The 24,774-nt window shown below is 43.6% G+C and overlaps 1 protein-coding gene across 1 annotated transcript in view; it reads left to right on the top strand.

Annotated features, from left to right (window-relative positions):
- The window catches only part of PPP1R26 (protein phosphatase 1 regulatory subunit 26), a 64,552-nt gene that overhangs the window by 16,254 nt on the left and 23,524 nt on the right, over positions 1-24,774 (top strand). The window contains exon 3 of the mRNA XM_073599603.1: positions 17,663-17,771. Coding sequence (XP_073455704.1) covers positions 17,663-17,771 — 109 coding nt within the window. The remainder of the gene's footprint in view (positions 1-17,662; positions 17,772-24,774) is intronic.

Here is a 24,774-nt window from a genome sequence, read left to right on the forward strand (position 1 = left end):
AATGCAGAAAATTTAACATCATGCTTTCAATGGCTTTTTTACAGGACCAAAAGGGAGCAGGTAATAGCTATTCATTAGTAAGGTTTGCATGCCCTTTGCTTCTGGCTGGACTCCAGGCAGACGCAAAAGCAGTTTAGTCCAGTTTTGTGTTGGGGGGGGGGGGGTGATATTGAACTAAAACTACTTGTACTCAAGTGGTTGTAAATTCTATTTAGGCCTTTCTTCAGTTTGGCCTTAAATACCCTTAAGATACAGGTTTCTACCATATCCATTTTATTTCTGAAGCCTCTTGCCTTGCAATCCCTTAGCAGGAGACTTTTTAAAGGAATTGCTGCTATAAATTCACAAATTTGTCCTCCTTTGTCACCGTGGGATCTCAACCTGGTGCTGTCTGTACTTAAGTGACCTCCCTTTGAACCAATTGGAGATAGTTTGATGGAAGTTGGTTTGCTCATAGCCATTACATCTGTTCTGACTTCAGTTTCTTCCTGTAAAGAACACTTTCTTGTTTTTGCACAAGGACAAAGTGGTTAACCACAAGACCAAAACTTTTTTTCCTAGCCAAGGTGGTGTCTTCTTTAGGCTGGGTTCACACTAGCTTTGGCCACGGCTTACAGCAGGGGGTTTCAGGTGCGAATCAGGACTGAGTTTTTTGCTGAATTTGCGCCTATAATGGACCAGAAGACCATACAGGACTCTTCTGCAATTTGGACTGTGGCACTCTGGAGGTGTGTGAACCGGCTCTATTGAGAGCCGGTCACACATTCCTGTTATGTGAATTGGATACAGGGAAACCCCACATCCAATTCACATCAGTGTGAACCCAGCCTTGCACCTCAATGAGGACATTGTTCTTCCTTACCTTTTGTCCTGCCCCAACCCATGATAAGGACATTGCCTAGATGTGGTTAAGGTCTACCAGGCAGCCACAGCCTTTATTTGCAAGGCTTGGGTCCCTCTTTGTCCTGCCTGTGGGCCCGCGTAGAGAGTATGCTGCTTCCCGTTCCACCTTTACCAGGTGGATCAGGCAATTTATATCCAGGGCCTATGCCCTAAGAGACAAAGGCCCTCTTTTACGTATCAGAGCCTATTCCACCAGGGTTAATGGTGTCACTTGGGCTTTTCAGCATTAAGCAGCTGCTTCCCCTAATTGTAAGACCACCACCTGGCTCCCTGTTCACACATTCTCCAAGTTCTACCAAGTGGATGTTCAGGCCTTGGCTAATGCGAGCTTCGGCTGCATTCATCTGAACTTAAAAAAGGGGGTAAAAGGGCAAAACTGCCCCAAGGTCAGACTTTAAAGGCACTTTGGACAACAGATGGAATATAAAAATATATTTTATTTATAACCATTTATAAGGCAAAAAAGATTTAAAAAGTTAAAAATACCTATTACATAATGGACGAAAGTACATGTAACAAATGAATATATGCACCGCGTAAACAACAGTGAGCACCTGTGCGTCAAAGCGTTTCGCTGTTTTGCTTCGTCGGGACACATTCAGGGGATGTTGGAAAGAATGGGTCTCACTAGCTAAAATAAAACACATGGGTAAGACTTTGTGTAATAATCACATATAAAGAAGTATATAAAAACATGAAACTTCAACATGTCCGGGTGACATGCATCGTACACATATAGCTACCTTATCAGCAGAGTTCACTGAAGAATCCACTAAGCATCAAGTGACACCATATATAATGTTCAAATATATGTGACCACTGGTAAGCTGGAATGATTTGTATAACAGTGCATATTACCATCACATATTTCATATAATGATATTTTAGTAAAAAGTGAAAACCATATGAACATACTACCCAACAGTACCACTCCGAGCATATATTAGTACAATAATATTCCTCCAAAATAGGTAAGGGGAGAAAAAAAACACCAAAAACAAGAGAGAAGGGGGTGGTATGGACACAACCATAACAGGCTACCATTCAGCCATAATGCTAATGGTGTTCATATATTACAGTATCTCACAAAAGTGAGTACACCCCTCACATTTTTGTAAATATTTTATATCTTTCCATGTGAAAACACTGAAGAAATTACACTTTGCTACAATGTAAAGTAATGAGTGTGCAGCTTGTATAACAGTGTAATTTTGCTGTCCCCTCAAAATAACTCAACACACAGCCATTAATGTCTAAACCGCTGGCAACAAAAGTGAGTATACCCCTAAGTGAAAATTTCCAAATTGGGCCCAACTAGCTATTTTCCCTCCCCGGTGTCATGTGACTCGTTAGTTTTACAAGGTCTCAAGTGTGAATGGGGAGCAGGAGTGTTAAATTTGGTGTTGTCGCTCTCACTCTCTCATTCTGGTTACTGGAAGTTCAACATGACACCTCATGTCAAAGAACTCTCTGAGGATCTGAAAAAAAGAATTGTTGCTCTATATAAAGATGGCCCAGGCTATAAGAAGACTGCCAATACCCTGAAACTGAGCTGCAGCACGGTGGCCAAGGCCATACAGCGGTTTAACAGGACAGGTTCCACTCAGAACAGAACAGCATTGCTGCAGAGGTTGAAGGGGTGGGGGGGTCAGCCTGTCAGTGCTCAGACCATACGCTGCACACTGCATCAAATTTGTTTGCATGGCTGTCATCCCAAAAGGAAGCCTCTTCTAAAGATGATGCACAAGAGAGCCCACAAACAGCTTGCTGAAGACAAGCAGACTAAGGATATGGATTACTGGAACCATGTCCTGTGGTCTGATGAGACCAAGATAAACTTAGGGCTCTTTCACACGGGGCAGATCAGTGATGATCCGCCCTGTGAACACCCGCTTGCTCAGCGGGGATCACTCCGCCGATCCTCGCTGAGCAGGAAGATGACAGTGTGCAGCGACGGACCTGTCAGAGCGCCGCTCTCCCCTATGGGGGATCGGATGATGACGGACCGTGGAGTCCGTCGTCACCCAATCCGATCCGAAAAGGGATGGAAAAGTAGGGTTTTCCTCCGTTACACTTTTCGGATCGGAGCGGGTCTGATGTCAGCAGACATGTCACCACTGACATCTGATGCTCCATAGGGATACATGTATGTCCGTTTTTCATCCGAAAACGGAAGGATGAAAAACAGACATACGGATCCTCCGTGTGACAGAGCCCTTATTTGGTTCAGATGGTGTCAAGTGTGTGCGGCAGATACCAGGTGAGGAGTACAAAGACAAGTGTGTCTTGCCTACAGTCAAGCATGGTGGTGGGAGTGTCATGGTCTGGGGCTGCATGAGTGCTGTCAGCACTGTGGAGCTACAGTTCATTGAGGGAACATGTACTGTGACATACTGAAGCAGAGCATGATCCCCTCCCTTCAGAGACTGGGCCGCAGGGCAGTATTCCAACATGATAACGACCCCAAACATACCTCCAAGATGACCACTGCCTTGCTATAGAAGCTGAGGTCAAAGGTGATGGACTGGCCAAGTATGTCTCCAGACCTAAACCCTATTGAGAATCTGTGGGACATCCTCAAACGGAAGGTGGGGGAGCGCAAGGTCTCTAACATCCACAAGCTCTGTGATGTTGTCATGGAGTAGTGGAAGACGACTCCAGTGGCAACCTATGAAGCTCTGGGGAACTCCATGCCCAAGAGGGTTAAGTCAGTGCTGGAAAATAATGGTGGCCACACAAAATATTCACACTTTAGGCCCAATTTGGACATTTTCACTTAGGGGTGTACTCACTTTTGTTGCCAGCAGTTTAGACATTAGGCACTTAAGGACCAGCCTCGTTTTGGGTTTTAGGTGTTTAAAACATTTTTTTTTGCTAGAAAATTACTTGGAACCCCCAAACATTATATATGTTTTTTTTTCTAAAACACCTTAGAGAATAAAATGGCTGTTGTTGCAATACTTTTTTTTGCACCGTATTTGCACAGCGGTCTTATAAGCGCACTAATTTTGGAAAAAAATCACTTTTTCAAATAAAAAAATAAGACAACAGTAAAGTTAGCCCAATTTTTTTTATATTGTGAAATATAATGTTGCGCCAAGTAAATTGATACCCAACATGTCACGCTTCAAAATTGCGCCCGCTCGTGGAATGGCATCAAACTTTTACCCTCAAAAATCTCCATAGGCGACGTTTAAAAAATTCTACAGTTTGTATGTTTTGCGTTACAGAGGAGGTCTAGGGTTAGAATTATTGCTCTCGCTCTACCGGTCGCGGTGATACCTCACGTGTGGTTTGACCACCGTTTTCATATGCGGGCGCTACTCGCGTATGCACGTGAGCTCGTCAGGACGGGAGTTTTTTAAAAAAAATATATTTTATTTTTATTATTTATTTTACATTTTTTATTTATTTTTACACTGTTTTAAAAAAAAATTGTGTCACTTTTATTCCTATTACAAGGGATGTAAACATCCCTTGTAATAGAAAAAAGCATGACAGGACCTCTTAAATATGAGATCTGGGGTCAAAAAGACCTCAGATCTCATAGTTACACTAAAATGCAATAAAATAAAAAAAAAAGTCATTTAAAAAAATGACATTGAAAAAAATATGCCTTTAAGAGGCGTGGGCGGAAGTGACGTTTTGACATCGCTTCTGCCCAGCAGTGTCATGGAGACAAGTGGGCGCCACCTTAGCCTCACTCGTCTCCAGGCACAGCTATAGGACAGACGCGCTCGCCTCCGCCGCTACTGACGGCTCCGGTAATCGGCGGAGGGCACCGGATCGTGGCGGGAGGGCCCTCTCCCGCCACCGATAAAAATGATCTCGCGGCGAGTCCGCCGCAGGGACCACTTTTATCAGAAAGCCGACAGCCGCACGAAAACAGGGATACCGGATTTATGGCAGCTAGCTGCTGGCAAAGTTTGGACGTACATCGGCGTGCGGCGGTCGGCAAGTGGTTAATGGCTGTGTGTTGAGTTATTTGAGGGGACAGCAAATTCACACTGTTATACAAGCTGCACACTCACGACTTTACATTGTAGCAAAGTGTCATTTCTTCAGTGTTGTCACATAAAAAGATATAATAAAATATTTACAAAAATGTGAGGGGTGTACTCACTTTTGTGAGATACTGTATATATAGCTGTTCGTTGGCAGAACCACATTTTTTATAAGCAATGAACAACCTGACCTGCAATTGGTAAGTATCATAGAATTTACGGAGAGTGACTAACTCCTTAAAGCCATCTGAAAAAAGGAGAAGAGGGAAAAGAAAACAACAGAATGTTTGTATGAAGCTAAGGAGTCTAGCAATATCTATGTCTGTTAGGTATAGCTGATAGAGATTACCATAGCTAATGTTGTGTCCAGTCTGCCCCCCTCACACATAAAGCACGTCCACCACACTGAGAGAGATAGAAAAAACTACATTTTTGAGGTCTACTAATGCTAACCTAAGTCCTCCTCAGAGGACTGCACTGAACAAACTTAGTAACAACCCCGTAATAGTGATTAAGCCCTCATACAAGGGCGGGAATGTGGTTATTATGAGCAAAATACAATATAGAAATATCTGCTGGGACATTCTAAAAAACAGATCATGGTACAAACCTATATCTGAGGAGATTATAACTAGATTCAATCAAGAATACGACATCATACATTCTGCCCATGCTGATGACATAATCACTAAAGAGATCTTCGAAGGCATACAAGTTCCACTCCCAAAGTTCCAACACTCTATGCTCTTCCGAAAACACATAAAAACCTTATTAGTCCTCCAGGACGACCAATAATTTTTGGAATAGGATATAAAACCGAAAGAGCAAGTAGATTTGTAGATGAATATTTACGCCCACACCAGTGTTAATTTTGGCAGCAAATTTCGATTTAGTTTTAGTCTTAGTCTTAGGACTAAAATGGCATTTTAGTTTTAGTCCCATTTTTTTAGTCAATTGTTTTAGTTTTAGTCGTATTTAGTCGACTAAATCTCCACTACATTTTAGTCAACTAAAATGTCCTACGTTTTAGTCGACTAAAATCTCCAGTGTTAATTTTGAAGTCAAATTTCAATTTAGTTTTAGTCTTAAACTGTGTAAACACGGGCGGACTTTTCGACTGGACTGGTCCGACAGACTGAATCCGGCGGACAATCCGACCGTGTGGGCTCCATCGGACCTGCAGCGAACTATTTCGGTCAAAAATCTGATGGACTTTAGATTTGGAACATGTTTCAAATTTGACCGACGGACTCGAGTCCGGTCGAAAAATCCGCTTGTCTGTTTGCTAGTCCGACGGACGAAAACCCACGCTAGGGCAGCTATTGACTACCGGCTATCAACTTCCTTATTTTAGTCCGGTCGTACGAATCCGTCCGACTTTGGTGTGATCGTGTGTAGGCAAGTCCGTTCGTTCAAAAGTTTGTTGGACCAGTCTGGTCGAAAAGTCCACCCGTGTGTACGCGCCATTAGTCTTTTGACTAAAATAGCATTTTAGTTTTAGTCCCATTTTAGTCTTTTGACTAAAATTACATTTTAGTTTTAGTCGTATTTTAGTCATCTCAGTTGTTTTCGTTTTAGTCATATTTTAGTCGACTAAAATGTTTTAGGCGACGAAATTAACACTGGCCCACACGTAGTTTTACCCTCGTATATAACACTGGCCCACACGTAGTTTTACCCTCGTATATATTTGTCCGCTCTTGTGTGCAGGACGCTGTCGGTCTGAGCTGATGCCAAACAAACCTACACGAAAACTACTCAAGATACATAACTTACACCAGTCACCTTCATCACTCTCTTTTGTATCCCTTACAATAGCTGGACCAGGACCCGCATCTGGCCTCAGTGGAATCTCAGATCCAAAACTTCTTTATGCCCCACATATGTGGGCTCTTTTTCCTCTGATTTATGAGGAATCAAACTATCTACTCACACTTATACCTAGTCATCTTTACTTGCTACGCATGAAATACTAAGTTTTTGGGTATGATAATCAACCCGTATCATTCACAATCGGAAAACATGCTGGATGGGCAGACAGTGTCAGCGCCTTTGCTTTTAAACTGCTTTTTTGGAATGCGAAGTTAGTCTACATATTACCAATAAACCCTTGCTATAACTTACATCCACCCCTGAAGAAGGAGGCTAAACACTCCGAAACGTGTCGGGTGCAAATATATTGGTACCAATATCCAACATATGTATAAATGCATAAATCGCATTCCTTTTCATTGATTCACTATATCTATATTGTTATTGATGTTTTTAAGATGTTTCTGAAATGAATAAATGACTTTTTTATATACTATACTTTTTCTCCTATATTTATATATATATGTGCCTTTAAAGTCCACCATTAGGGGAACTTTCTTCTTTTTGCTCGAATACCCTCGTATATATAAAAGACACCTTGGACCTCCTCAAAAATCTTGATGGTCTACATGTACCACAAGGATGCCTCTTGGTTGCAATTAACATTGAGGCTTTATACTCATCTATTCCTCACCAATGTGGCAAAGAGATAATATCCAGGTTCATCAATGAAAGGGGCCCTACATCCGACAGACTTAACAAATTTATTTTACAACTCCTCTCTCATATTCTTACAAAAAACATATTTTTGTTTGATGGTTCCCACTTCCTCCAGGTAGAGGGTGTGGCCATGGGCACATGCTGTGCACCATCATATGTCAACTTGTACCTGGGGGGGTGGGATCTTTTTTTTAATGATGCATAAATTGACCTTTCTGATGTACTGTTGGTTTAGATATATCGACAATGTATTTATGTCGTGGGCAGGATCAACTGAAGCCCTGCAACAATTTATGTTGATGCTAGACATCAATAATTATAATCTGAAGTTCATCATGGAGTTCAATAAGAGCAGTATTGCTTTCCTTGATGTCACCTTGAGCATTGACTCAAATGTCACAATTAATACGTCTTTATATTGTAAGCCCACGGCAGGAACACAATTCTGCACGCCTCGAGTACACATCGGCACTCGTTAGTGCAGAGTATCCCTTTCAGTCAGTATTTGTGCCTGAAGAGGAACTGTTCAAGTGAAGAGTCTTTTAAGTATAAGGCTAATCTCCTCTTTGGTCGTGTAATGGAAATTTGTAAGTTCTGTATATAATTGTATTCTATTTTGTATGTATTGCACACTGCCCTCACTGTGCACACAGCACTAAATGTTTTCAGTAAACGTACAATTGTAATATTAATGTGATACCTACGTAATCATGTGCATAAAAACCTTCAATTGCGTCATAATAAAGCAGAACAGTTATTTGGAAAGATGCTGAGCGTATCTTTTGTGTCTGTTCCCTACTGCAGTAGTTATTATTAATTTGGAACCACTAATTAATATGAGGATAGGAGTTGCCTATCATCAATTTAACCGAGTCAGATTACTAGCCAGGGGGTATAGTAAATCCTGACTTAAAAAAGCCTACAAAAAAGCCCAGAGCAAATCCAGGGATACACTCTTTTTTTTGAGACCCAAACCTAAGAATTCCACAACGGTGACGTTCATAACAACCTATTCAGATCAACATAGACATATACGGCAAATCGTGCAAAAACATTGGCATTTACTTCTGGGGGACCCAACACTCCAAAAATATTTGGGTACTTACCCGGAAATTACTTTCAGATGTGCAGGATCAATCAGGGACCGTTTGGTGCAGTCAATACACTAGATCTTCTAACAAACAGCAACATAGACCAGGCCTATTTCAATGTGGATCATGTAACTATTGTCACCTGCTTATGGAAGACTCCTCAATCATACTCCCCAATGGACGAACTCATAGAATTCGCCTTCATATCTCTTGTCAAACCAAGGGTATTATATATATTATTCTATGCCAATGTGGAGCATTCTACATTGGCAAGACCATCAGACCTCTCTGGAAAAGAATGAAGGACCACATGTACTATTCTACATATGGCCTTCTCAATACTGCTATAGGCCACCACCTGGCATAAATACAATCCCCATGTGTTCAAGTTTGCCGCCCTCAAGAGGGTCTATGAGGACCCATGGGGAGGGGCAATTTTGACCAAAAGGTTCTACAAAAAGAAACCAAATGGGTATATGAGTTACACGCTACATCATTCCCAGGTTTGAACGATGTTCTGAGTTTCAAACCATTTTTGTAGGTTCCAGTTGGGGATAGTGTATGTATATATATGTATATATATATATATATATATATATATATATATATATATATATATTTCAATCTATATACACTGGCTTTCCCTTGTATATGAACTATAGGGACCAGTCCCATGCTTTACTTCTGCTCATAGCCCTTCCTGTTTTTTGTTTGATATGTTTGAGTTTGTGCAATTGCATTGGATTATACCAACATTATTGCTATGTATAAAATTAAAGTGTTGACAATATAAACAAATATCTAGCGTATCAATTATTTGATATGTCATTATACATACTTTAGGACGATGATCTGTATCAAGTTACAACAAATTAATGATGGCGATGAGCAAACATATCTGGTTGACATGTGGGGCATGCTGTACTGCCTAGATTCATGATTTTCACTGATTATATTAATTTCTGGATACCATGCTAGCCAATTTTGTTCTATTAGCTAATTGCATCAATAGCCTCTGATTTCTTTTTTGTTGTCTTTTAGCTTTGTTTATCTATGACTTGTGTGCTCTTCGATGCAGCTGGGCTGTTTTCTATTCTTGCATTTGTCTACGTTGGCTGATTGTGTCCGCCCCCCCCTCCACCCTTTTCTCTATTGTGTTCTGATAGGGTGGTGTAGGATGGTGAACTTTTTCCTCCCTCCCCCCTTTTTCTTGATACAGCCATCCCATCCATACTGGCAGCCTGGAGCCTGGAGGGGGCGTGTCAGCCGCTGTATGGACATGTGACGTCACTCGGTGGTGCCGCTGACAGGGCGTGTGATCCGAGCCACGTGCAGAGGGATCTGCTCATAGCCATAATTCACACGAGGGGCTATAAATAGCTCCCCGTGTGATACTCTCAGTGTGGTGGACGTGCTTTATGTGTGAGGGGGGCAGACTGGACACAACATTAGCTATGGTAAGCTATATCAGCTATACAGCTAAACAGTCTGCTGTTATCTTTTCCCTCTTCTCCTTTTTTTCTTTTTTTTTTTTTTTTGTCACATGGCTTTAAGGAGTTAGTCACTCTCCGTAAATTCTATGATACTTACGAATTGCAGGTCAGGTTGTTCATTGCTTATAAAAATGTGGGTCTGCCGAGCCAACGAATAGATATATATTATATGAACACCATTAGCATTATGGCTGAATGGTAGCCTGTTATGGTTGTGTCCATACCACTCCCTCCTCTCTTTTGTTTTTGGTGTGTTTTTTTTTTTTCCCTTGCCTATTTTGGAGGAATATTGTTGCACTAATATATGCTTGGAGTGATACTGTTGGCTAGTGAGTATGTTCATATGGTTTTCACTTTTTACTAAAATATCATTATATGAAATATGTGATGGTAATATGCACTGTTATACAAATCATTCCAGCTTACCAGTGATCACATATATTTGAACATTATATAGGGTGTCGCTTGATGCTTAGTGGATTCTTCAGTGAACTCTGCTGATAAGGTAGCTATATGTGTGCGATGCATGTTACCCAGATATGTTGATGTTTCATGTTTTTATATACTTTTCATATGTGATTATTACACAAAGTCTTACCCATGTGTTCTATTTTAGATAGTGAGACCCGTTCTTTCCAACAACCCCTGAATGTTTCCTGACAAAGTGAAACGCGTTGCTGCATAGGGGCTCACTGTTGTTTACGTGGTGCATATATTCATTTGTGCCATGTACTTTCGTCCATTATGTGATATGTATTTTTAACTCTATCTTTTTTGCTCTATTTTTGCCTAATGAATTGTTATCAATAAAATATATTTTTATATTCCATCTATTGTCCAAAGCGCCTTTAAAGTCCAGCCTTGGGGCAGTCTTTGCCCTTTTCCCCCATTTTTTAAGTACAAATTTTCAAAACGAATGTGGCCATAGGTGTGCTCTCTTTCTATATTTACTGCATTCATCTGAGTGTTTGTTTTTGTTTGGGTTTTGTTTTTTTTTTAACCTTTGTATCCTAAATGTACAGTAAAAGATACAAACTGGATACTTGTAGACCCTTGGTTATAGGCTGCTACTTTCCAGTGAATGGACACTGGCAGAAGCTTTGCTGGGCATGCCCCATAAGTATACACCTATAAACCCACCCATGTAATGAGTTTTTTGCTAGTGTCTATAGGTGATGGTCCTCTGCTTCCTTTATGGAGACATTTTCTAGCCTAATTAGCTTGTTCGTTATTTTCTTTGGGATTCTTCAATCAACTCTTCACCACCTTCTCCTATTAAAATAGAAGCAGTACATTTGGATCGGTGTAACCTCCGTACTAATACCTTGGGAACTATACCTGGACCCCCATGCTGTGGAGATGGCCTGTAATGTTGCTTTGAGCAGTAGATCCTGCTTGGTCATTCACCCTATTTCTGAGTGGACATATTGTAGTTAGCCTCAAGGTACTATACATGAATATGGTCCATTCCTATGGTGCCCAGACCCTGGAGATCCCTCTGGGGATTTGCCCACCACTATGACCAAAGCCTAGACCCATATAGTGACCAGCAACATGAAAATGTAATACAGGTTTGTCTTGTTACCGGTCAAATGCTGTAGCTTTACAGCAAGTATGAGAATCTTTATCTCCATTACTTGCAGTACTCTCAAGTGTGCACCAAATAAAATTTTGGTCTACGGAAAACTATAAACAAGCTGGGAATGTACTGTATTTTGAGTGTTTAAACTTTCAAACTAGATGATAAAAATTCCACCATTCAGGTGGATGACTAGCTGTTACATCACACTATATATTTTACCATTAGACAATTTCCACCCAAACCCCTTTAAAGTACTCAGGCACTTCCTCCTGTCCATTGCCACAAGGACTTTACTACAGAACAGTTGACACCTGAGTGTTAACATATAGTTGTGCTCAAAAGTTTGCATACCCCCGGAGAATAGGTAATAGTATAATTTTTAAAGAAAACATGAGTGAGCAAGCAAAACATTTATTTCTTAGGAATTTATATTCAACTGCAGGTCATAACAGAATGGCACAGTTATAAAACAAAACAGGGCAACGAATAAACAAATAAAATGGCCAATGTTCAAAAGTCTACATACCCTTAGTTCTTAAAACTGTGTATTGCCCCCTCTAGCATCAATGACAGCATGCAGTATTTTGTAATAGTTGTCTATGAGGTGCCGAATTCTCCCCAGAGTGGCTCGATGATATTAAGGAGACCTTGGCCACTCCAGAACCTTCAGCTTTTTCTGCTGTAACCACCGGAGGGTCAACATTGCCTTGTGTTTAGGGTCATTATCATGCTGGAAAGTCCAAGAGTGTTTCATGCGCAGCTTTCGTGCAGAAGAATGCAAATTGTCTGTTAGTATTTTCTGATAACATGCTGCATTCATCTTGCCAGCAACTTTCACAAGTATCCAGATGCCTCACACCCCCAAAACATCAGTGAGCCACCACCATGCTTTACAGTGGGGATGTTTTTCTTGTCGCCATTGACCTCTCTCCAAATATAGCGCTTAGGGCCCTTTCACACTGGGGCGAAGGTGGCGTCGGCGGTAAAGCGCCGCTATTGTAAGTGGCGCTTTACCGTCGGTATTCGGCCGCTAGCGGGGCGGTTTTACCCCAGCTAGCGGCCGAGAAAGAGTTAAAAACCACAGCTAAGCACCTCTGCAGAGGCACTTTGCCAGCGGTATAGCCGCGCTGTCCCATTGATTTCAATGGGCAGGATCGGTGACGAAGCGGTATACACTCCGCTCCTTCACCGCTCCGAAGATGCTGCTAGGAGGACTTTTTTTCCCGTCCTGCTAGAGCTCCGCTCCAGTGTGAAAGCCCTCGGGGCTTTCACACTGGAATCAAAGCAGCGGCACTTTCGGGTCAGTTTGCAGGCGCTATTATTAGCGCAATAGCGCCTGCAAACCACCCCAATGTGAAAGGGCCCTTATGGTTGTGACCATAAAGCTCTATTTTGGTCTCGTCACTCCAGATTACAGTGTGCCAGAAGCTGTGAGGCGTGTCAAGGTGTTGTCGGCTTATTGTACCCAGGCTTTTTTGTGGCATTAGCACAGTAAATGCTTTTTTCTGGCAACTCAACCATGCAGCTCATTTTTGTTCAAGTACCGCTCTTTGAAACAATCACACCGTCTTTTTCCAGAGCAGCCTGTATTTCTCCTAAGGTTACCTGTGGGTTTTTTTTTGTTTCCTGAACAATTCTTCTGGTAGTTGTGGCTGAAATCTTTCTTGGTATACCAGACATTGGCTTGGTATAAAGAGATCCCTGAATTTTCCGCTTCCTAATAACTGATTGAACAGTTATTGGCATATTCAAGGCTTTGGATATCTTTTTTATATCCTTTTCATCCATTACCTTGTTACACAGATCTTTTACAGTTATTTCCTGCTCCCCGTGGCTCAGTATCTAGTCTGCTCAGTGCATCTACGTGAGCACTAACAAACTCATAGATTTTTTAGCCCTGGTTCACTACTTCAACGCAATTTCAAAGCCACAGATCATTACGATTTGGACCACCAATTTCATTGCGGCTTGCGACTTCATTGACGTCGCAATGAAATTGCAAAAAAAGTAGTGCAGGAATCTTTTTCAAGGTCGCTGCAACTTGAGTTGCAGTGATTTGAACAGTTTCGTTGTCGGTTTTCGGTTTCAAATCGCCCCCCAAATTCGCCAAAAGTAGTGCAGGAACTACTTTTGGGAATCGGTGTGGCATTGGACAGTGCCATTGACGACAATAGCCGCCAGTTTGGCATGCGATTTGACATGCCAAATCGGCCCAATGTGAACGTGGGCTTAAACACATACACTAATTGCAAATTAAAAAGTCACAGATGTGGGAAATTAACCTTTAATTGCCATTTTACCCTGTGTGTGTCACCTTGCGTGTCTGTACCAGGGCCAAACATTTCAGGGTATGTAAACTTTTGATCAGGGTCATTTGGGTAATTTCTGTTATCATTATGATATAAAAAGGAGCCAAACAACTATGTAATAATAATGCAGTGCAGTGCTTTTTTTTTGCATCAAAAAAGCATGGAAAGTAGGTTATATGGGTTTCAGTGGCATAGTTCACACCAGCGCAGTACATTCCAGTGCTTTTCAGTTCCAGAAAAAAGTACAACATGCTGCTTTTTTCCTGCACAGAACTGTACTGGTATGCAGTAAAAAGCACTGGACCTGAGTACAGTGACAAAAAAAAAAAAGCATCTGGAATGCATCCGGAAATGCATCAAAAATGTGTTAAAGGAGGACTTTTTTGTGGTGTGAACTGGCCCTCACAGGTTATCAGTTTAGAGTTAACCAATTGCCGACCATACTATAGCCAAATGACGGCTAGAGCGTGGCTGGCTTTTTCTGGGAGGGCGTCTTTTGACGTCCTCCTGTGCTCGTACTTCTCTTGCGTCGGGAGTGTCGTGACCGCTCCATCCAATGACTGAGTGATCACGTTGGCAACAAACCGGCGTCATATTCAGTTCAGGTCTCTCCTCTCCACACATCGATCGATACAGCATGTGAGGAGAGGAGGAAGAGAGTGCAGCAGTGTGTGGGCTTTATTTGGAGTGCCCACAGTGCTGATCCGTGCCACATCAGTGCCATCACAGTTCTTATCCGTGCCACATCATTTCCATCATATTACTCATCAGTGCCATCACAGTGCTCATCCGTGCCACATCAGTGCCATCACAGTGCTCATCCATGCCACATCAGTGCCATCACAGTGCTCATCCATACCACATCAGTGCCATTACAGTGCTCATCAGTGCCATCACAGTGCTCATCCGTGCCACATCAGTGCCTTTAGCGCCTCACAAAAGTGTAATAGGTAGTCAAGAAATGAAATGTGTAATTTATGTTCCAAGAACACCTGACAATGCTCCCTGCATGTTGGGCCTCTGTATGTGGCCAGGCTATGTAAAAGTCTCACACATGTGGTATCGCCGTACTCAGGAGTAGCAGAATGTATTTTAGGGTGTCATTTTTGCTATGCACATGCTATGTGTTAGAAATATCCTCTAAATTGACAATGTTGTGTAAAAAAAAAATGCATTTTCGTTTTCTTTCCACATTTTCCAAAAACTTGTGGAAAAAAATTACATGTTTAAAAGACTCATTATGCCTCCTAGATTATGTGTTGGGGTGTTTGCTTTCCAAAATGGGGTCATTTTGTGAGCGTTTCTAATGTCCTGGTGCTGCAGGGCCTTCAAAAGTGTTATAGTCAAGAAATTAGATGTATCATTTATGTCCCTAGAACACCTGATGGTGCTCCCTGAATGTTGGGGCTCTGTATGTGACTAGGCTGTGAAAAAGTCACACACATGTGGTTTTGCAATACTCAGGAGTAGCAGAATGTGTTTTGGGGTGTAGTTGCAAGTATGCATATGCCATGTGAGAGAAATAAACTGTTAATATGACTTTTTTGTGAAAAAAAATAAATCTTAATTTTCAAAGAATTGTGGGAAAAAATTACAACTTCAAAAAACTCTCCATGCCTCTTACTAAATACCTTGGAATGTCTACTTTCCAAAAAGGGGTCATTTGGGGGTATTTGTTTGTACTGTCCTGGCTTGTTAGTGTCTCAAGTAATGAGACACTTTTGTTAGTACATCAGGTGTAATCAATTTTTAACGATTGGCACTATAGCTTGTAGACTCTATAACCTTCACAAAGACCAAAAAATATACACTGATTTGGGTTATTTTTACCAAAGATATGTAGTAGCAGTATAACTTTTGGCCAAAATGTATGACTAAAAATTAAAATTTTGCTAAATTTATAACAGAAACAAAGAAAAATGCATTTTTTAAACAAAATCTTCTGTCTTTTTTATTTATAGCGCAAAAATTAAAAAATCCCAGTGCTGATTAAATACCACCAAAAAAAGCTCTATTTGTGTGGAAAAAATGGACACTAATTTTTTATGGGTACACTGTTGCATGACTGAGTAATTGCCATTCAAAATGTGAGAGCACTGAAAGCTGAAAATTGGCCTGGTTAGGAAGGGGGGGGTATAAGTGCCTAGTGGGCAAATGGTTAAATATGAGCTCATTTTTTGCGTTTGCAGCAATATCTCACATGTGGGGTGCAATCACCGTGTACATATGCATGTGGGACCTACTGTGAACAAGCCCCTTGTAATAGCTTTGGGCAAGTGACATGTAGTGTGGCTGTGTCACTGAGCCCGTGTGTTGTCTCCGCCGCTAATGTCATCCTATCGGCAGAGCAGGAGGAGCTGGAAATCTGCTCTGGAGAGCAGGAGTCTTTCCTATTAACAAGTGGTTAACATGATAAGTTCTGGCAGCTCCCACCCTCCGTCCAGATCTGCAACTCCTCCTGCTGCTTGCCCTGCTGACAGGTTGACATTGGTGGTGAGGGGAGACCTGGGAGAAGACACATGGATGAAAACTGCTTCTACCCTTCCACAGGCACGACTGTGCAGGGGAGGCAGAGACTGAATTGGGGCAGTGAGAGAGGAAAGGGGGAGGGAGGCATGACTGCAAGGGGCACTGTGATATAAAGGGGACTGCACTATAAAGGGATCCTGTAATCATTACAGTGCAGTCCCCTTTATATCACAGTACTCCCTTTACAGTGCAGCCCTTCTTTACATCACAGTGCAGTCCTGTTACATCACCATGCCTCTTTACAGTGCAGCACTGTTACATCACCATGCCCTTTTACAGTGCAACCCCAGTAACATTAATGTAAAGGAGACTGAACTGTAAAGGGGGGCTGTGATGTGAAAGGAAATGGAGGACACTGAGACTGCCTTAAAGGGGGAACTGTGATGTAAAGAGGGACTGTGGACACTGTAAAGGGGGGTTGTGGTGTGAAGGGGGCTAAGGACAGACTCTGTGAATATTCAGTCCACCTCCCCGGTCCCTGGAAAAATTGCTACGAAACTGGTCCCTTGCACCAAAAAGGTTGGGGACTGCTGTATTAGACCCTTGATATCTCCCCTGCCTTAACATCTGCTCAAACACAGATTGGTTTGACCAGATGCTTCCTGCTTCCCTGGTTGTATCAGCCAGGGAAACACAGCACTAAAACGGTAAGTCGGTAAGTGAGAAAATACTTGTTGCTTCTTGTTCATTAGTCACAGAGGAGATCAGGGAGTGGATGTTCCCTTTTCTCCTCTGTGCACATCTGACCCAAATGTTTACATATGTTCTGTCTCTCCTGAGCATTGTAAAAAGTGATCGGGTAGCTGTAAAGCCACTTGATCACTTTTACTAGAAAGCCAATTGCTGGTATAACCACTTGCAGCTGAGACTGTATATATACGACCTCTGGGAAGAAAGCAGTTCATATTTGTCAGTTTTCAGATTTATTAATCACTGGACTCAAAATGACCCTCCAATCAATATGCTTGCATGTTGGGAAAATTGTGGCCCTGGAACATTATTGTAAGGCCTTTACTAAGGAAAATATGTTTGATCACTTGATTGTTTTTATAGCAAGATACTGACTCTCTTATTTGGATACTGCTTTGTTTGCAAGATTTTGAAATCAATCTTTTGTAAAAATGTGTATCTACCATTACCTTCTATTCAGTCTCTCTGGGTCTCAAGGCCCTGATGTACTTTTCAGCTCACTTATGACCTTCCGCTTTGTTCTTTGCAGTTGCAGGTCACCCATTGATCCAGGTTGGAAACTGGAACCTTATATTATGCTGTCCCCTGAGGAAATTTGTAGAAATGCCGGCAGAACATTTTGTAAGAGGATGTCTCAGGTACTTTCCGGGTTGTGATAGTCATGTGTCTTTTGCCTCCTTATGGGCTTGGGGTAGGAAACATGCTAACAAGTACTTTTTTTGTTGCTTGTAGCAAGCAGCTTCCAGATATTTTTATTTACAATCAAGGTTAAAAAATAAAATAAGGTATATAATTAGGTGGGTATCATCATAAATTGTGCTTATTTTCGGATGATATTTTTCTATTCTTATCCTCCCCATAAATCTCTATCCCCAATCTTATGAACATCCTAAACAGGTTTTCAGCTATTTCAGGTCTTAAAGTTAATATGTAGAAATCAACAGCATTGAACATTTCATTATCTGACAAGGAAATTTGTACTGTTAAGGAGGCATTTTAAAATGGGCTACACACAGTCTGCCTTACTTAAGTAGCCAGCTCACTGCAGATCACAAAGATCTATTTTCCGCCAATTATCCAGCCTTATTGAAACAAACCACGAGTTTATTGTCAAAATGATCATCGATTCCACTTTCCTGGTTCAGGAAAATCAATCTAATTAACCCCTTCCCGCCGACCGTACGCACATATGCGTACTCGGCTTTCCGGGGTTATACCGGGATGATGCCCGCAGCTGCAGGCATCATCCCGGTACCGTTGTTTTCAGCGGGCGATCGGCTACCCGAGTATAACAATCGATGCGGCTAAAAGCCGCTCGGCTGTTATACCGGAGGAGCGGGAGAGGACATCCCCCCCTCCCGCCGCTGTTACCGGGCCTCCCGATCCAATCGGGAATCTTCGGCGGCTGGGGGCGGGCTGGAACGAAGCTGTGAGCGGCTTCGTTCCAGCCTCCTTGTTGTAAACGCGGAAGCGACGTCATGACGTCACTTCCCGTTTACTCGGCTGCCAATGGCGCCGAATTTAAAAAAGTACACAGTATTCAGAATCGCCGTTTTCGGCGATCTGAATACTTTGAAGTGTAAAGGAGGGATGGGGGGTCTTTTAGACCCCCCATCCCTCCATAAAGAGTACCTGTCACCACCTATTACTGTCACAAGGGATGTTTAAAAAAAAAATTTTAAACACAATTTATAAAAGTACAAAAATAAATAAAATAAATAAAAAAAAAAAAAAAAATTTTTTTAAAGTGCCCCTGTCCCCGCGAGCTCGCGCAGCGAAGAAAACGCATACGGAAGTCGCGCCCGCATATGTAAATGGTGTTCAAACCACACATGTGAGGTATCGCCACGATCGTCAGAGCGAGAGCAATAATTCTAGCCCTAGACCTCCTCTGTAGCTCAAACCTGGTAACCGTAAAAAAAATTTAAAGCGTCGCCTATGGAAATTCATAGGTACCGTAGTTCGTCGCCATTCCACGAGTGCGTGCAATTATAAAGGGTGACATGTTTGGTATCTATTTACTCGGCGTAACATCATCTTTCACATTATACAAAAAAATTGGGGTAACTTTACTGTTTGGATTTTTTAAAATTCATGAAAGTGTCACTTTTCCAAAAATTTGCGTTTAAAACACCGCTGCACAAATACCGTGTGATAAAAAATATTGCAACAATCGCCATTTTATTCTCTAGATTCTCTTCTAAAAAAATATATATAATGTTTGGGGGTTCTAAGTAATTTTCTAGCAAAAAAAACGGATTTTAACTTGTAAACACCAAATTTCAAAAATAGGCTAATGCCGCGTACACACTGTCGGACTTTCCGGCGGACCAGAGTGTGCCGGACAATCCGCCCGTGTGTAGGCGCCAGCGGACTTTTCCGGCGGACTTTTTCCCCAAAGTCCGCCGGACCAAGATTTGAAACCTGTTTTAAATTTATCCGCCGGACTCAGTTTCGGGCGGAAAGTCCGCTCGTCTGTGTGCTGGTCCGACGGAAAGCCGCTCGTGTGTATGCTGGTCCGACGGACCAGATACGACGCAAGGGCAGGGTATTGCATCTCACGCTCGCTGCAATAGGAAAAACTGATTTTCCTATTGCGGTGAGCGCGGGGCATACCAGGCCCTTAGGTCTGGTATGGATTATGAAGGGGAACCCCCTACGCCGAAAAAAACGGCGTAGGGTTCCCCCAAAGATCTATACCAGACCCCGATCCGAGCATGCAGCCCGGCCGGTCAGGAAAGGGGGTGGGGACGAGCGAGCGCCCCCCCCTCCTAAACCGTACCAGGCCGCATGCCCTCAACATGGGGGGGGTGCTTTGGGGGAGGGGGGCGCCCTGCGGGGCCCCCAACCCCAAAGCACCTTGTCCCCATGTTGATGAGGACAAGGGCCTCTTCCCGACAACCCTGGCCGTTGGTTGTCGGGGTCTGCGGGCAGGGGGCTTATCGGAATCCGGGAGCCCCCTTTGATAAGAGGGCCCCCAGATCCCGCCCCCCCACCCTATGTGAATGAGTATGGGGTACATGGTACCCCTACCCATTCACCTAGGGAAAAAGTGTCAATAATAAAACACACTACACAGGTTTTTAAAATAATTTATTAAACAGCTCCGGGGGGGTCTTCCTCCGGCTTCGGGGGTTCCTCCGGTTCCTCTTCTCCCGGCGTCCGGTTGGTTCTTCTCCGCTCTCTTCTCCCGGTGTTCCAGTTCTTCGGCCGGCTCCTCTGCTGTCTTCAGATAGCTCTCTTGCCAGCAGAGGTCCGGGCTTCTGGGCTTCTTGGCTTCTTCCCTCTTCTCTTCTCCAGATGTTGACACGACGCTCTCCGGCTGGACTGCTCTCTGAGGGCTCCGTTGTGACTTATATAGGCGGAGACCCCGCCCCCTAATGATGTCACAGTCCCTGGGCATGCTGGGACTGTGACGTTTTAGGGGGCGTGGTCACCGGGCGATGTTGACCACGCCCCCTAAAACGTCACAGTCCCAGCATGCCCAGGGACTGTGACATCATTAGGGGGGGGGTCTCCGCCTATATAAGTCACAACGGAGCCCTCAGAGAGCAGTCCAGCCGGAGAGAGCGTCGTGTCAACATCTGGAGAAGAGAAGAAGCCCAGAAGCCCGGACCTCTGCTGGCAAGAGAGCTACCTGAAGACAGCAGAGGAGCCGGCCAAAGAACTGGAACACCGGGAGAAGAGAACGGAGAAGAACCAACCGGACGCCGGGAGAAGAGGAACCGGAGGAACCCCCGAAGCCGGAGGAAGACCCCCCCGGAGCTGTTTAATAAATTATTTTAAAAACCTGTGTAGTGTGTTTTATTATTGACACTATTTCCCTAGGTGAATGGGTAGGGGTACCATGTACCCCATACTCATTCACATACTGTGGGGGGGCGGGATCTGGGGGCCCTCTTATCAAAGGGGGCTCCCGGATTCCGATAAGCCCCCCGCCCGCAGACCCCGACAACCAACGGCCAGGGTTGTCGGGAAGAGGTCCTTGTCCTCATCAACATGGGGACAAGGTGCTTTGGGGTGGGGGGCCCCGCAGGGCGCCCCCCTCCCCCAAAGCACCCCCCCATGTTGAGGGCATGCGGCCTGGTACGGTTTAGGAGGGGGGGGGGCGCTCGCTCGTCCCCACCCCCTTTCCTGACCGGCCGGGCTGCATGCTCGGATCGGGGTCTGGTATGGATCTTTGGGGGAACCCCACGCCGTTTTTTTCGGCGTAGGGGGTTCCCCTTTATAATCTATACCAGACCTAAGGGCCTGGTATGCCCCGCGACGGGGCTCGCAAGGTGTCAATCTTGCCGATAAAAGCGGCAAGATTGATTTCCTTTTCTAGTCCCGTCGCACCTGAGTCACGTTCAAAATGAACGGACTTGTCCGTGTGTGGGCAAGTCCGTTCATTCTGAAAGTCCGCCGTACCTCCGGCGAAAGTCTGTCGGAAAGACGGGCGGACTTAGCCCGCCGGAAAAGTCCGGTCGTGTGTGGGCAAGTCCGTCCGTTTTAAAGTCCGGCGCACCTGGCGGACAAAGTCCGTCAGAAAGTGTGCCGGACCAAGTCCGCCGGAAAGTCCGATCGTGTGTACGTAGCATTAGTCATTTAAAATGACCATTCTTCCAAAATTTTTATATTTATTTAGAGTTCTCCCAGTACATATCCTGGCAGATTAAACCAAGATTGCCTAAAGAAACTCTTTATCTCCCAAAATTGCAGGCTGGCTTGGGTTTTCCTAATTGTATGACATATAAGGCTGCTCAAATGGCACAACTTTCAAAATATCAAACTACTACTGAAACCCCTCTCTGGGTTGCTATAGAAGCAGTGAACTGTGACCCTTTCCCAATATCGATCATATAATGGTTGCATCCAAGGGTCCGTAAGAACCTTTTGAACCCGATCACTAAACATTCTTTATCATTATGAGATAGACACAGAACTATGCACCGTTTACAATCTTTACATAACCCACTCCTTTCATTTCACAAAAATCCGGCCTTCTATCCAGCATGAACTTCCCCCATGACCTTCCGAGCCTGGTCAAAGGCTGGTATTTCATGCTTACACAATTTGGTTTCAGGTTCATTAATTTTACAATTTCCAGATGTATGTGAATCCTATGGGCTTCCCCAATCTGAATTATTTCAATATTTATAAATTAAAAAATTTCTACACCCCATTTCTAAATACAAAGATTGCTATGACAAAACTGTAATTTTTTTTAAAAAGTTGCTTAAAAGATCCACATTGTAGGGGAAGGATTTCATCACTCTATTCTCAATTGGTCACTAAACCTGATGCATCCCCACCTTCATATGTGGCCAAATGGGAAAATGATCTGGGTCGAACTATTGATGCAGCAGAATGGTCAGAGATATGGTCGATATCAAAATCTAATTCACCAAATGTAACAACATTTGAGACTGCATACAAAGTACTCACACCATGGTACTTGGTTCCAGCTAGAATATATAAATATGTTCTGGATCACTCGGATATGTTCCACCACACATATGGTGGAAATGTCCAGTAATACGAGAATTTTGGAAATCTACTTTCATGGTTGTCTCAGCAATGTTCGAAAGCACTATTGCACCTGACCCGGCATTAGCCCTTCTGAACTTAAGACCGGAATTTCTAAAACTAAAACAGTTTAAATTAATAATACAGCTCTTAACAGCTGCTATACAGACTATAGCTAAAGCTAGGAAAACACCTACTCTGAATTTAACTGAAACCAAACATAGAATGAACCAAACTGTGTTACATGCAAAGATGGAAGCTTTAGATAAAAACAGTCAAAAAAGTTTAATAATCTATGGAAACCATGGATTAAACATTGCTTACCACCAGACTTCGAAGACCAAGTACTTTTAAAATGGTAGTTGAGGATTTAATGTGTATTTTTGGTCGTGGCCCTAAGACCGAGACAGATGTAGATCACATAAACACGCGACAAGACTTACAACATAAATTGACCTGAGGTGTGGCTTTTGGTCTTCTGGTAGGTAAGCCAAGAAAAGGGGCCATACCCAAGATAAGTAATGGATGATTGTGGAGGAGTATGTGCTGAGAAATGCTGTAAAAAGGGGAATGGGATGGAGGGTATCGCGCACTGGAACCGACAGAGAGCAAGGACGAGCGGCCAGCTTAAATATCCCCCAGGCTCCTCCCATAAATTCAGGCCACCATACTGGCCTTCTAATTTATTGTTGTGGCCCTAAGACCAAGACAGATGTGGATCACTTAAACACGCGACAAGACTTACAACATAAATAGACCTGAGGTGTGGCTTTTGATCGTCTGGTAGGTAAGCCAAGAAAAGGGGCCAAAAATAAGCAGGTAGGGAGTATATCTTAATTGGTTCTAAGCTCATTGAGCAAGCTTGGAGAAGGCTAGGGCCATCTCCACTTGAGGGTTCAGAATATATCTGGCGAAGCAGGCGGACTTCCATCTGCCTAGCTTCTTGATCACATGGTCTGGTACTCCATGCTGAGATGCTGCTGAGGCTGCGCCGATCTGGAAGGAATGTCCAGAATACCGCCCGGGGTCTAGGCCTAAGTAAGCAGCGTTGCTGGTCCTTAAGAAGTTGATATCTACTCCGGGTCTGGTTTGTTGCGTTTTGGAGACCGTAAGTTGAAGGACATAATGGTTTGAGAAGCGATTCAGCAGGTGTCTGTACAGTACCTGACTACTGGTACTACCAGAGGTGAACTCGCTAGGTCGTAGAAAGGCCAGGTAGATGGCCGCCTGGATGACCAAGCTGGGCAAGAGCCCAAAGGGGGAACATGTGAGGATTTCGGGCATGCCCCTTAAGATAGCACTTGTGATGGGTAAGTATTTGCCGTTGGTAGCGGGCTGCTGCTTCTGAATTCCGCGCAGCAGGGCTTTCACTGTATGGGATGTGGACACAGGGATTGGACACATGGCTCTCAGGGATTCTGTAAGGACAGGAAATGCTGAATACCGGCTAAGTACAGCCTGATAGTGTTATGAGTGAGAACCAGCTGTGTATGGCAATAAGAATTGAAGGCTAGGGCGTGAGTGACGTAGTCTGCTGTGGTTCCGGGACTAGCGGCTAGGAACCTGCAGTAGGTGTTCCAAGCCGTGCGGTAAGCCTTAAGTGTGTTGCTAGGCAGCGAGTGGTTGATGAGCCGGGTTGCATTGGCAAGATGTGGCTTCAATCCATTGTTAGTTGAGACCAAGGTGAGATAGGAGTGGATGATGGGTCGGCTCCGTATTCCTGCTGGAAGAATGAGACAAAATAGAAGCGAGCTGCGGCATTGCACTTACCAGGGATATGCTCACAGTAAACGTTAAATTGGTGATATAGTCATAATTGCACCGGCCTGCGCAGGAAGGACATGATGGGGAACGACTTGGATCTACCCTTATTAATGATGTCAGCCGTAGCCTGGTTGTCTGTGGTGAAGAGTACTGGCTGACCTGTCCACTTGTGGCCCCAGACTTGGGCTGCTGCCACGATGGGGTACAGTTCGAACAAAGACGAAGATCGAGCAAAACCAGGAATCAAGCAGATTTCTGGGGGCCAGGGACCGGCGAACCAGTGGTGGCCAAAAATAGCTGCAAAGCCTGTGGAGGCTGCAGCATCTGTGACTACTTGTGACGACTGAGCTGATACTGAGAGAAAAAACC

The sequence above is a fragment of the Aquarana catesbeiana genome, linkage group LG09 (genome assembly GCF_042186555.1).
Source record: "Aquarana catesbeiana isolate 2022-GZ linkage group LG09, ASM4218655v1, whole genome shotgun sequence".
Classification (NCBI taxonomy): Eukaryota; Metazoa; Chordata; class Amphibia; order Anura; family Ranidae; genus Aquarana; species Aquarana catesbeiana.